General features: G+C 40.6%; 2 protein-coding genes across 3 annotated transcripts; one reads left to right on the forward strand and one right to left on the reverse strand.

Annotated features, from left to right (window-relative positions):
• Nucleotides 1-756: 756 nt before the first annotated feature.
• Nucleotides 757-6,325, forward strand: LOC306897492 (zinc finger protein 750-like). 2 transcript variants are annotated; one of them, XM_079462297.1, is made up of 4 exons: nt 757-965; nt 1,263-1,375; nt 2,295-3,487; nt 4,093-4,814. In XM_079462297.1, exons 3-4 carry the CDS (start codon nt 2,352-2,354, stop codon nt 4,640-4,642), a joined length of 1,686 nt encoding a protein of 561 aa, XP_079318423.1. In that variant the 5' UTR covers nt 757-965; nt 1,263-1,375; nt 2,295-2,351; the 3' UTR covers nt 4,643-4,814. The 2 variants fall into 2 exon arrangements, with proteins under 2 accessions (XP_079318423.1, XP_079318424.1); XM_079462298.1 differs by lacking the exon at nt 757-965 and adding an exon at nt 5,836-6,325 and having other exon boundaries at nt 1,287-1,375; nt 4,093-4,650.
• Nucleotides 6,326-7,028: 703 nt separating this feature from the next.
• epn3b (epsin 3b) lies at nt 7,029-11,974 on the reverse strand (the record flags this gene model as incomplete). Its single annotated transcript, XM_079461561.1, has 9 exons — nt 7,029-7,330; nt 7,415-7,633; nt 7,701-7,829; nt 7,976-8,128; nt 8,208-8,325; nt 8,401-8,484; nt 10,494-10,597; nt 11,163-11,523; nt 11,747-11,974. 9 exons carry the CDS (start codon nt 11,972-11,974, stop codon nt 7,029-7,031), a joined length of 1,698 nt encoding a protein of 565 aa, XP_079317687.1.
• Between the last annotated feature and the right edge of the window lie 1,571 nt (nt 11,975-13,545).

Genomic DNA, 13,545 nt, shown 5'->3' on the forward strand with positions numbered 1-13,545 from the left:
ATATATACTGAGTTATCTGAGACCACTACTGTACTAAAGTACCGTCATTTTGTGTACGTAAAAAAAATAAAACGTATGAGGTTCACGCTATGCCCTAAGATTGCGTCGTTTTTACAGGGGCACGTACGTTGTTGTTTGTTGTATAGGTGTACGGCAGCGGCAATGTTTACTTATTTTGTGGTTTGAAACACGCAGACAAAACATTAAAACAAAGACAATACAATACGACTAACTATAACAACAAAAAGACCAAAATAATTTAACAACAATAATCAGATTATTGTTCCACCAATGAGATTAAATCCACACAGAGATCGCTTCCACTGTAGCACCTTACCACCAGAGAGCAGCAGCTGTATTTGTCATTTAAACTGTTTGTTCAAAATGTATTACACAACAAATGTAAACATAACATTCCTATATTTCATAATTATTAATAATATCAAAAGGCACGTTTTGCATTATTACTAAATTCCTTATTTCTGTAGAATTGTAAAAAATCATCTTTGTTCAGTTAATTCATTATCATAAATGAATGGTTTTCTGCACAGGCTCCACATGTTATGACAATCTACTCTGAATCTATGCTTAAAATACACTTCGTATGAAAAAAGTGTAAGAGAGTTCACTAGTCCTCATTGGTGAAATAATCATATCTCACCGGCAGGACCTCTAGAGCTGTACATGTGCCTGTGCAGACCTGCCCGCGTCTGCTCTCACCCGCCCTTACCTGTTCACCCATCGAGCACTTCTTTTGACATACGAGTGAGAGCACGAGGTAGACATTTTACACCTGCTGATGCAAGTGTGGGATTCAAATATCCCACACAACAGCACCTTAGGTTACACGCAGATGTTTGTGCCCTCGAGACAAAGAAAGATCAGGATCAGCCACATTCTGCTCATGCCAACCTGTCAACACTAACACACACTCTTCATTCAAATCTGCACTCAAGCTTTTCCAGGTTAGTGTGAAGTTTACTGAATGACCTTATAAAATGTTTTTGTTCGAGAGAATGTGGAAGGGCGGTATGTGGGAGATGAAATGTACCATAATACTTATAGGAGTAAATCACAAATTAGATCTTTTAATACATCGGTTGGTGGAGGGCAAAATGTTTTACATATGTATGAGTAATCTTATAATCACACTTGAAGCTGTTCTTTACCCGCAGTCCTGGATTTATCATAGCTGATGTCGTGTCCTCAGGGCTTTACAAACTGATGCTGATCTCCGCCCCTTTCACGTGTGTCCCCGTCAGACAGGTCGAGCCAGTCTAACAGACGAGTACTTCAGCAGACATGACTCTATGTATCTTCACCTGTTCAACACATCCGGACACAAGGTGATCTACTGATCCAACACGCCGTCGCGGTAAGAATAAAACAAAAGTTTACATGAATGTGAATTTTAGATGTATCGAAGATTACGAGATGAGATTTCATTGCAAAAGTGGTGATAACATTAGATAAAGATGCTTAAATCAAGAACAGCGTTAAACATGCTAAATAACAAAAGTTAAAAAGTATAATTATCACATATAAATACATTTAAAATGTGCTTGAATGTTATATTCACTGCTGTGAAACTGAGGTAACTTTGTATAAGCCACTTCTGAAAAAACGTCATAATTTTAAACGATCAATGCACTGACACACATTGGAAGAAACTTATTTGTAACCTTTTCTATATTTTTGCTTCATCTTTGTACTGGATCTAACGATGGAGCAGTTTCACGTTGCATTTACAAATGAAACGACTTCTTTTAAACTTGCATTTATTCTTTAAAAGTAAATATAAACGTATGAGCTTGAGCAATAACTGAGAACTAGTTAAAACAAACACAGGATTAACCGAGCTGACAGCAGGAACCATTAATCTCAGTCTGGCCCGCTTACGTCTGACGATCAGGAACCAGAGGAACTCGAGTGACGAGTTATGACAGCGAGATGGGCGGGAATTAAAAGCTGATTTAAGTCTAAACTAAGCGTAAAATGAGATGAGCAGAAAAACAAGAGCTGAAAATGAAGCGCAAGACTACAGTTAGATGCAAATGAACTAGTTACTATGATTTACAAGCACTGTTGCGAAGCTAACGCTGGTTCCTGAAAGCCTCAGGCTAAAGTTTCCTATACACTTACGAGTTTTATTCAAACGTGAACGCAGACATTTCAACAATTATTCAAATGATCTGCCGTGAGAGGAACACAATAGAAGTTTCACAACAGAGTTTCACTCCAGCACATCAACAGAAGTTCTAGTCTAATAAATGTTTTATTTCTCTCTTTTAAAGGCAGTACAAGCAACCACATTCAGTCATTGTAGGTTCATCGACAGTTTCTCCGTCGGGATGAGCATCTCTGCCAAAGACCGCAAGCCGAAGAAGCCTCATTACATCCCCCGTCCCATCGGGAAGCCGTTCAGATACCAGTGCTTCCAGTGTCCCTTCACCTGCAACCAGAAATCCCACCTGTTCAACCATATGAAATACAACCTGTGCAAGATCTCCATCTCCATAACTGACAAACAAAGCAGAAGTCCATCTCACTCTTCTGTCGCAACGAACATCCCGTCTGCAATGGACACAATCTTGAGTGACGTGTCAAGAGAAGTGGAAGTGATTGATAGCGGAGACGAGTCTGAACCCTCTCCCCAGAATGATGTCACTTTAAATCACGATGAATCCTGCGAGAAGAAAACACAGAAGGAGGCCGATCTTCCAAAGCGACATCGCTCTGAGTCTGTGTCGTCATCTTCAGACGTTACAACCGTGTATAAACCCGAAGCTCTTCTCCCTCGGGTTTCTCATGTGTTCAGCCCTGTGGCTGTCTGGAGACCCCCGGTCTCATTTCCACACAGCTCTTTAAGTCCTGAACACAAACCACATCTGAAGGACAGAGAGATGTTGGATTTGTCCTATCACGGCGCTGTGTTTCCTGGATATTATTCCTACGGCGTTCCCATCTCTCTGCATCCGCTCTACTCCCGATATTACAGCCCAACCCCGCCTCACCCACACCTCCCGTACGCCCTGGATGGCCCGCTGAGAGAACTGGTGCCAGTGAGTTCTCCGTCACCTGAGGAGTATTTTAGATACTATCACACGTTTTTGACTCCGGGTTATAGCCCGAATGATCAAACCCACCCTGCTGTGCCTTATTTTATCCCGCACTCAGAAGAAACCCATCACGTGCCAAATATGACTACTGGGTTTTCAATGACATCAAGATATGAAGCAGAAGATTTCTCAAGAGTGCGGCATGCCATGAGCGGGAGAGAGCTCAGGTTGAATACTGAAGGAAAAGAGCTTCAGGTGAGTCCACAGACGGGATGTTCTGCTGCTGGATTGCCAGATCGACCATGCCCTCACCATGGCTACCAGCAGCCAGAGGATGAGGTGGTAGCGCTCGACAGCCAATCAGAGGAGAGGGGTGTGGCCATACAGATAAATAAAGATGGTCAGAGACAAATTAAAGGCATTGAAAGGTAAGATCAAATATGGTCTATTTTATGGGAAAAGAACATCTGGTTTTTAAATTGAAGTTTTTTTTTATTTTTATCATTTTTTTATTTTAAATATACATATTTTTTAGAAACATTTGATAAATATAATTTTGATGCACATGAATAAATAAATAAATAAAAAATATTTATAAAATAAATATGGCTTATTATTATTTTAATAAATTGACTGTAGACACCCTTAATTTTCAAACAAATACAACAAATTGTATTATATTATTATTGGATAAGTTTTTGTTACTTTTGCTATTCTTAAGTGAATTTTTTTTAATGTAAAAGCTAATAAGTTATATAAAGTAAACAATTGTTGTACATATTTTTAGATTCATTGTATAGATGGTTTCATTGGACGCACACACCTGACCAGAAGTTAACTTCCAGTCTGTGTTTGGTTATAATATAACAATTTATTTTATAATTGTTATTAAAATAAATTTTCATTAATACTTTCTTGTATTGTATTAAGTTAAAACAGAGGTCTACCGAAAGTTACGTTTGGGCCACATAACGTTTGCTAATGTTGTTGCCGCTGAAACCAACAATATTCTCTTTTATTTTTGTCTCTGCAGGTCACCAGCATTTGGAGAGAGAGAGACAGAATCTAACAGTGTTGATCATCATGTCATGAGTCCTTTCAACCTATCCAAAAGAGTTCAGATCAAGAACGATGCTTCAGTTCAACAGTCTCATCCTCTGAATCTGTCTGTGAAGGCAGAGAGCCAATCACAGAGCAGCACGGGTGAAGATGGCCGATCTCAGCAGGGGATTGTGGGTAGCGTGACATCACAGATGGGCAACGATTCACTCGTAGAGGAAGAGACAGCGGCTGCGTTCGCTCTGTGTCAGCTGGCCCGGTCCATTGTGACAGATCCAAGCGGAAAATCAAGACCAACATCTGACCGAGATCAAATGGATCCCGCTCCAACAAACACAAACTCCACAAAACCATCTTCAGAATCAGATGAATGCTCCGCCCATCCTTCTGATACGACAGAAGTCTCCGCCTCCACGTCGAATGTTGAACATCCGAAGAGGAAAACACGTGGAGCACACGCCACCAAAAGAAAACAAATGAGTGACCTCAGTAACCGCAATCTGAGGAAAAGAACTTGCCACTGAAATGAAAGGTGAATGTTTTACAGATTGTTGTGTTTAAACACATCACAAACATTCATGACATATTTGTAGGCAGCTGCGTATTGAGTGAAACATTGAATCATATTTACCTTTCACTTTTTAAACGTTTTTGAAACTTACTGTTTTATATTGTTTATGTATTTACATCTGAATTAAAAATAATAATAAAACAACAAACGTCAGACTGGCTTGAAATGACTGTTATGCGCAAGTCCACACACAACATACGCAGACGTTTGCAACAAACATCTAAAACACATTATCGCAGGTCTGTTAAGTTACAGCAGAAAGCAACAGGTGCATGCGAAACCTGTTAAACCACTGAAAGTGCAGTTTTAACCCAGCGGGTTCAGACATGTTAGTCCGGCGAAACTTTTAAACCTGTCACTCTATCTGTCACGGTCATGAAAGTGTAAGACCACCTACACATGAGGATATCAATGCATGATTTCACACATAAAGTTACTTATACAGACATAGAATAAAGTCTTTCTATCTTGACAGTTTTATTGCTCCTGTAAGATAAATCGCTTTATTTCTCCCTAAACTTTCTATAAGTCGCTTTGGATGAAAGCGTCTGCTAAATGTAAATCTCAATCTGGTTTCGTAAGGCCTCCAAAATGTAGACAGCTTGATTTAAAAAGCGATCTCTGTCGGTCATATTGGGTGTTATCATGGTCTAGAGACCAAAATAGTTCACCATCGCCATCATTAACTCCTCCTTGTGACTCTTTCTTCAGTGGAACACGCAAGAAGATATTTTGAGAAATGTTTTTCTCAGGTGTCAGGTTTTGTGTTCGTATAATGGAAGTCAATGGGTTTCAATGTTGTTTGGTCATTTACATCTTTCAAAATATCTTCTTCTGTGTTCTGCCGAAGGAAGAAAGTCATACAGGTTTGACATGACATATGGGTATGGAAGTGATGACAGCATTTTCATTTTCCCTTTAAAAAGGACCAAACATGGAAAGAAAACTGCACTGTTTAAACCATTTTAGAACCTCAACGTAAAAATAACAAGCATTAAAAGTGACATTCATTTATTAGTGCCATGAACATACAACATTTAATTCACAGAGGATAAATGGATACCTGGGTAATCTGAAATAACTCCATCACATTCATCAGGAGAGATTAACTGTACAGCTGGTACTTGTTCTTAAATTATTTTCCAGAGAGAAGAGAATTAACAGCATTGGATAAATCAGCATTAGAGTCACTCCAGAGATCATAAAACATTTCTTCTCGCTCTCTATTTGGACAGACGGCATGTGTGAGTTCTAACGGGCGACGATCCTGAGATCCAGGCCCCGGTGCATTGTGGGACTGTCGGTGAGACAGGCACGGAGGAGGAGGAGCTTGTTTACAATCAGTGTCGGATCCTTTAGGTCAAACATTCACAGGGATCCACAGATACAGGGAAACTGAAAGTACACGATGGTGCGGGAAACATTATCGTGTGTGATGTGAAGGTTCATCGGATGCTCCTGAAAAGTCTCAGTCCCATGTATCTGAGGGCTGACGGGAAGAGAGTATTGTTGTAGGAAAAATGTATAGGATAATGCAATGTAAGTCGCGTTGGATAAAAGCGTCTGCCGAATGCATACATGTAAATAAAGCAAACTTTGTAATAAGATTTCAGAGTAAAAAACAATATTCCAAAGCAAAATTTGATCTATTGAGATCTGATTGTATTGTGAAGGAGAAGGCATGAGCCGTTTAGCGGTTTCAAGGTATACCACGGTTTTACAAAGTCACAGTTTTACAGCTAACAATTTCGCAAAGTATCAGCTATTTTGTGTTGGTAAAAAAAGAAACTATATTGTGTTCAATGGGGGAAAAGCGTTTTTTATCCAGACATTTAAAAGAACACATTTTTAAGGTTGTAATCGCGATATCGGCACGATACCACAAAACCATCGTTTTTTACTTCATGTTTGCCTTAAAACTGCAATCAATACATTTGGACTCTCTATCGCCATCTCTCTTAAAATACAACATCGCAAGTTACTTTATGAACCTTACGTAAAAATAATGCGATAATCTATCATTATAAACAAGCTGTTGTGAATCAGGGTAATAAGACAGTTTAGAACTCTATTCGCAGCTTGTTACTTCATATAAATACTATAATCCATATGTTTGTTAATGCACAGAATGCAAGTGGACATTTGCAAACATAAATGTATGTCACAACAAAACTCGAGCCTAAATTGTTCTTCAGTAACAGTAAGATTGTAGCGTTCAAATCGCCTCTTCTATTAATTTCCTTCAGTTTGCACCAAACATAATATTGTCATCCAGTTTCCAATGGAAGATGATCCAGTTCAAGAAGTGATTTCAATCAGTCTGGTTTCATATCTCTCTATCAGAGGAAAGGGTTGTGGTTTTGTTGATGTGAATTTATGGTGGCAGGATGGGTCGGGGCGGTGCATAGGGGCAGTAGAGGTTGGGGCAAGTTGTTGGGTATGTCCAGTAGGCCATGGGGAGGTTGAGTGTAGGAGGAGGGCAGAGATTGAGGTTTCTGTTGGAGGAGGGGCAGAGGGAGGGAGGCGCTGTATGACAGGGCATGAGCTGGTAGAGGAGATGTGGAGTTGGGTCTCATCTGATTCAGAGTCAGTCTCGGCTGGTCACAATGGAAAGGGTTGGTGGGAGATGGTGCGCTCAGACCTGCGGAGAAACAGTGGTAAATCATGTCATGATATATCGTAACACCCCATCAGACACCGTAATATATGTGTGAACGTAGAATACCTGTGAGGAAAGGGTTTTTACTCTTGGTGGGTGGGTTGCTTGGGATCAGTGCATCCAGGTTCACCAGAGAAGCCGCCGTGGGTCCGAGGAAGGTCTCAGGGGTGCGGCACTGTCTGGGAGTCACCGCCTCTAGAGGAGGAGCCAGTCGAGAGAGGTCAAAGGTCTCCAGACTGTCGCTGTCTCTGCCGTTCACTTGAACACCAGTAAAGTGCTCAACGTCTGTGAAAGTAAGAGAGAAAGTGAACAAGGTCAGATTAGAACACTGAGCGATCAGTATAAAGAGCACCTGCTGGACTCCCATAGCGAGGGCTGAAGACACGGTTTGGCCCCTCCTGCTTTACTTGAGGCTCCACCTCCAATCGCAGCTCCTCCTCTTCCTCCTCCTGAATGCAAAACGGGTCCCTCCCACCTGGAACTGGAGGGGAAAACACAGATGACAAGACAACAACAATCATCTTTGAAACAACAACTATTCACTTAAAGATGAAGAGTTTTTATTCTGCACTATTAAGAAAAAATAATAATAATAATTGGGACATCAATGCAAATCAATTTCTTTACCTGCTAAACCTGCTCGCGCTGGACTCCTCCAGGCCTGTTGTGCTATATTCATAGAGGGGGTTGAAGGTGAGCCCCAATGATGGGCGGGACTACAGGAGGAGGGGCGCGTCCTCCACGGACTTCCGTTTCCAGGGTCACTGGAATGAACTACAGCTGAAATAAAATAAGCATTCTCACTGGTTTGATTTTCATAAAGAGCACAATCGGAGAGAAATCCAGTCTAGACACTGACCAACAGACTCCCAGGGGTCAGAGGTCACAGGGCACATGGGAGGGGCATCCCAGGGGTCTTCGCTCGCCGGCGCGGCGGACGCGGGGCTAAATATATCGACCAGATCGATCATGGCAGACTGCGCAGAGAAATTGATCAGCACTCGACAGCCAATGACAAACCTTAGAGGATCAATAAGAAAACTCGCTCTCACCTCTCCAGTGCCTGAATCTCTCTCGGCCCTCTCTTCCAGAACTTTATGAAGTTGACCTTCACCGGTGTGAGTTGTGCGCTGATCCTTCAGGAAAGAAAAAAAACACGATGAAGGAAAAAAAACAGGAAAATCCTACACCCAGCTCAGTTAGTCATAGTTAGAGGAACTTGCAAAAGGAGTAAAAGGGCACATGAACAGAACATCTCCAGCGGCCCTCACACAAAACTCTTTAGATTGAAGAAAAGAGAGAAAGATCATTAGTGAAAAAGACAAATTCAGTTAGGAGTTGGGTGACAGGTGAAGATGAGATGAGGTAAGCCACTCATAACACAGCATAGATGTCTTGAAGTCCTTGTGAAAGGAAATTGTGATCGTTTTTACTTCAGTATTTTGACACATTTCCAAGTGAAATGGAATTTTGAATGAGAAAAATAGTGGCCGTGGCTTTCGGATGTATAAAACAGTTGAAGGGGAGGAGTTAACAGATGCCCCGCCCAAGCCGCCAAACACACATCATTTAAGATGGATAGTCATTACAGGAAGGAAGTGCATTTTCAGATTTTAACTGAAGATTATGAGGGCACACGGTTTTTAAAAAAAGATAATGCCCCACAACTATTTACAATGAATGCTGAAATATTTCATGAAAAAATAGGCATTGTCATTTTTTATTTCACTGGGACTTTAAAGTGCCGCAGTGTAATAATGTCCAGACTACTTCTATGCATCAGAAAAATAGCCAACTATTAAATTGTAATATTAATTCAAGAACCTTTGACAAAACTTCAAACTTGTTTGCTGAAATGATGTAAGCATCCACTGCAGGTTGTTCAGACACCTGCACAGAGCCACCTGGAGTCCACCTGCATCTCCATGACTACAGCGCTACAGTCATAATACACAGAAGATCAAGTTTAGTTATCACATGTCGACCGAATCAAAGCAGCACATGTGAAAGCCCCTCATCTTCTCAATCCTGTCAACATGAACATGTTCCTCAGCAAGAAAAGAACATCGGTTCAAGACAAATAAGTTCATCTTCCTATTTCACCTTCTCAATTCCTTGCACTTTTACACACACGTGTGTTCACATCTTTCCATAGACATAATGACCATTTACAATGTACAAACATGGGCTGCACAATTTATCAGAAAACAAATCAGTATTACAATTACAGGTGAGACGATAGACTCCATGCACACTGTGATGACGTACGCCCGCTAAAATCTCAGCCAGCTAAGCCCCTTCCGCTCTCATAGGGCTGAGGTTAATTGTCACCAATTGATAAGGATATGATAACAAAATTCTTTTCAAACTGACAGCACTACAGCTGAGCATTGGTGAGTGCCTCTGTGAATTATGCCTAAGTGCAAAAGTTTATTTCGTTTTTTAACATATTTGTGAATGTAGCTTGAAACGGATAGCCTCAAGCCTTTTACCTTTTTGATTGTCGGTGTATGATGTAGTGTTTGGATAATCTGACTCACGTCATTGGCCGTAATCCTATGTGAAACCCTGAAGGAAAACGTCATTTTAACAGAGCGGACTGAGACAAATGTGGACGCGATTGTGCATAGAGTCTATTACATAATCGGCAAAAGCCTCAATTACAGCTGCCCATTTGTGCTAATTTTGGCAGTGTTTTGTGCACCCGATACTGTGGGGAACCAGATACTTCAAAAATGAATACGCTTACGTGTCCTTTTTGGCTTTTTTTACTAACAACATAACTCTAATTTCATAACCATAATAATATTTTATTTACATAATTATTTTTGTTTTGGATGTTTTTGAAAGAATATGGCATGCAGCTGCTTCACTGAAAGTTATACAACATTTCAAAACATTACTGCAGAATCTATTAATCGATAATAATTGCAATTACAATATCGAGGTGTATAATCAACAATTTTGGGTTTAGTCCTAATGGTGCAGCTCTAGTAGAAACTTTATGTTCAACCCCTCATTATAAAATCTCTTTCATTTCTAAGTTGATCGTCCATTTAAGGTAAAAAGTGACTGGTGTTCACAACTTTCCGTGGGGGACCTTTCTCTGCCACACTATGAAAGAGACAACTTTGAGTGTGTGTACCTCTCTGCTCATGGCCAGCGCGAGCTGCAGCTGTAGTTCTTCTTCTCCGCTGGTCTGAGGTCGAGTCTGTTCCAAATCAGACGCTCTCGGCGATGAAGACGATGCTGAAATACACAAACAGATACGCAATTGTCAACCTTACACTAAAAAAATTTAAGCTCATATTAATGACATTACAGATGTCAACATTTGGGTCTCTACGTTTTTAAAGCATTCTTTTCCTTTTAATTTTCTCCTCATAAATGCGCACGTGGAAATTAAAATTTAGTATTTATTTTATGGTCCGTGAAGAGCTGTTCCTTCTCCATTTGTCGGGTCTCATTGCTCCTGCTTTGCGCATTTTAATCGAGCGGCAACCGTCCCATCTCTCTCGTGAAACCACGGAAGTGACTTAAACTGCAATTCGTCGACGGGCCGCTAGAGACTGGCTCAAACTTTATAGCTGATAAACACATGTTAACTGCCTGGTACAAAACATGATTTGGGTCTATATAGGCAATTTTGCCTTGCAATGACAACTGTGAGGTGGTGAATTTGTCTGTTTAAATGATATTAAAACTTATGCATAATTAAAGGTGTGTCCCCTTGAGTGACAGGTGGTTTCACAACAATGAGGTCAGAACCTAAGCATATGTCTGTTTATCCACCTTAAAGTGTGTGTGCACTCACAGTTAAATGAAGACTGTGATCCTCTGGAATGAGTGAACTCTTCCCCGTACAGCGCTGCCATGCTGGGCTGACTGCTGCGTCTGCTGGGGTATGCGGGGGGAACGCCTCCAACCCCTCCGCCGCCCGTCATCCTCTCTCTGGTCTTGAGGGCCTGCGCTCTCTCCTGACGCAGGCGCTCCTCGTCTCTGAGCAGCGCAACCAGCTGCTTGGCTTTCTCGCGCACATTCACGCCCTGATCCCGCCCGTCCCGGTCCACGAACTGAAAGTCTCTGAGTGTCTGAATGGTGAAGGCGTTCTCGCGGCACTGTTGGGAGACCCGCTCGGAGCCCGTCTTTGCCAAATAATCCAGCAGTGTCAGAGCCTAGAGCAGATGGACAGTGAGACTATGAATATTTTTTTTCATGACACGATGAATTTCTTTTGGACTCAATTCACCTATTTTTGACTAAACGAACAATTTTTTAATCAATAAAGCATTTGTGACTCAATGAATCTTTTTTTGAGTCAATTAATCTTTTTTTAACTCATCGAATCGTTTCTGATTCTAGAAGAGATTCTCTTAACACATCTGTCACGTGTCACACCTTGTAGACATGTCTCCAGTTTTTCCCGTGATCATTGAGCCGTTTCCACACCATGGCCATGACCTCGCTCAACGCCACCACGTTGAAGGTCAGCTCGGCGATCTCTGACATCAGCGAGCTGGACGGACCCCAGGGGTCATTGGAAGTTGCCTCTCGAACCTTGATCTCTGCATCCGAGTAGTTGTGCACAATATTCTTCACCTGTCGCCGCAGAGCCGAGGTCGTCATGGCGACTGCGAGAGAGTGCGTGCGTTGGCCGTTCTCTGGCCTCCCGGTGTGATAAGAGGTGGGCAGAGAGTCACGCTAAAGAAAGAGCGAGCGAGCACTGGGAAAGAGAGAGCAGATAAGATCGTGTCATCTATAAATCAGACAAAAATCTTGTTTATAATCTATCATCATCCCTTTCCAAGGTCAGAGGTCACGTGTGGAAGGGAATTCGATGATGATGTCATAACATCTTTATTTGTAGCTCGAGCAATTACAGTTGTCAGTGTCATCAATAATTGAGATTCACTCTGCAGTTAGCACTTCTCATAAACACACATGGGGCCGGAGGAGAGAGACGCGTGTTATCGGCCTCTTCAGGGTCCCAAAGCAGCCCTAAATTTAACCTGCCAATCACTCATACGTCCTTGAGATGGTCCGACAGCAAGAGAACACCTGATCTGATTCTCTACGGCTCAACTGGAACAACAGTGAGCTCGTGGATTCAATGATACTGTAAATCTTCAATGCACTACAAAATAAAAAATCTGATGTGTCTCATTTGTCCTGTATTCTCATTCATGAGTTACAGACTTTTGCGGCGTATAGAAACACACGCACAGTTTTCTGCCGCCCACCACAGGAACATTGAGACCCCCGGATCCCCACTACTGTGACACATGAGATCATCTCTGAATCACAGGGGGATTTAGCATGTTATCAACCGTTCACACCTAATAGACTTCTTAATATATATAATACAAATGGATAAAACATAACCTGGAGATACTGTACAGTATTTAAATCAGGGTCAACAAACAATAACATATTAATTCCTTTATGACTCGGTGATATATTTAGAATAAAAACTAAAACTGAGCTCAAATAAAAAAATATAGAACATCACACAATATACAACCAATATTTATAATATCGCAATATATTGCAACAACTGAATTTATAAAAATCAAACAGTTACGTATAGACCACTTTCAATGACGTAAACAACACTGATCCAAAATAACTTCCTGTTTCATTTTTTTAACACTACACAATAGTTGAACAAAATGCAACTAACAGACCATTTTTAACCGAATCAAAATGATAAACTAATATCTTAAAGTTTCAATTATATTTATGAGATTTAAAATGTTAAATTCAATGAGTGTATCTTGCGAAGTGGTCTATAGTCTATAAGTTTTATGTTGAGGCAGATAGCAGAGAGACGCCGTCTGATGTGTGGAAGATGAGCAATAATAAGTAATAATGTTTTTAAATATACATTTTACAAACTTAAACCATTATTCTATTATCACATTATTTAGTAAATTATTTTATATTGTATATCACATTTTTCTTTGATGGGACTATCGTGCAGCCCTATTTTTTATTTTAAAACCATTTCAATTGATTATAAAAAAGCATTATTTAGCACGCTATCGCATTTTCCTTTAATATCCTAAATGAAAACAACCCTGACATTAAAAAACGAAACAATTTTAAATGAAAAGGACATCATGTCATCTTTATAAATAGAGGTGTTGAAACTCCACAATGAACTCTTTGGATTACTAAATGTTTTCAAAAGTGAAGCA

The sequence above is a fragment of the Barbatula barbatula genome (assembly GCF_947034865.1).
Source record: "Barbatula barbatula genome assembly, chromosome: 8".
Taxonomy (NCBI): domain Eukaryota; kingdom Metazoa; phylum Chordata; class Actinopteri; order Cypriniformes; family Nemacheilidae; genus Barbatula; species Barbatula barbatula.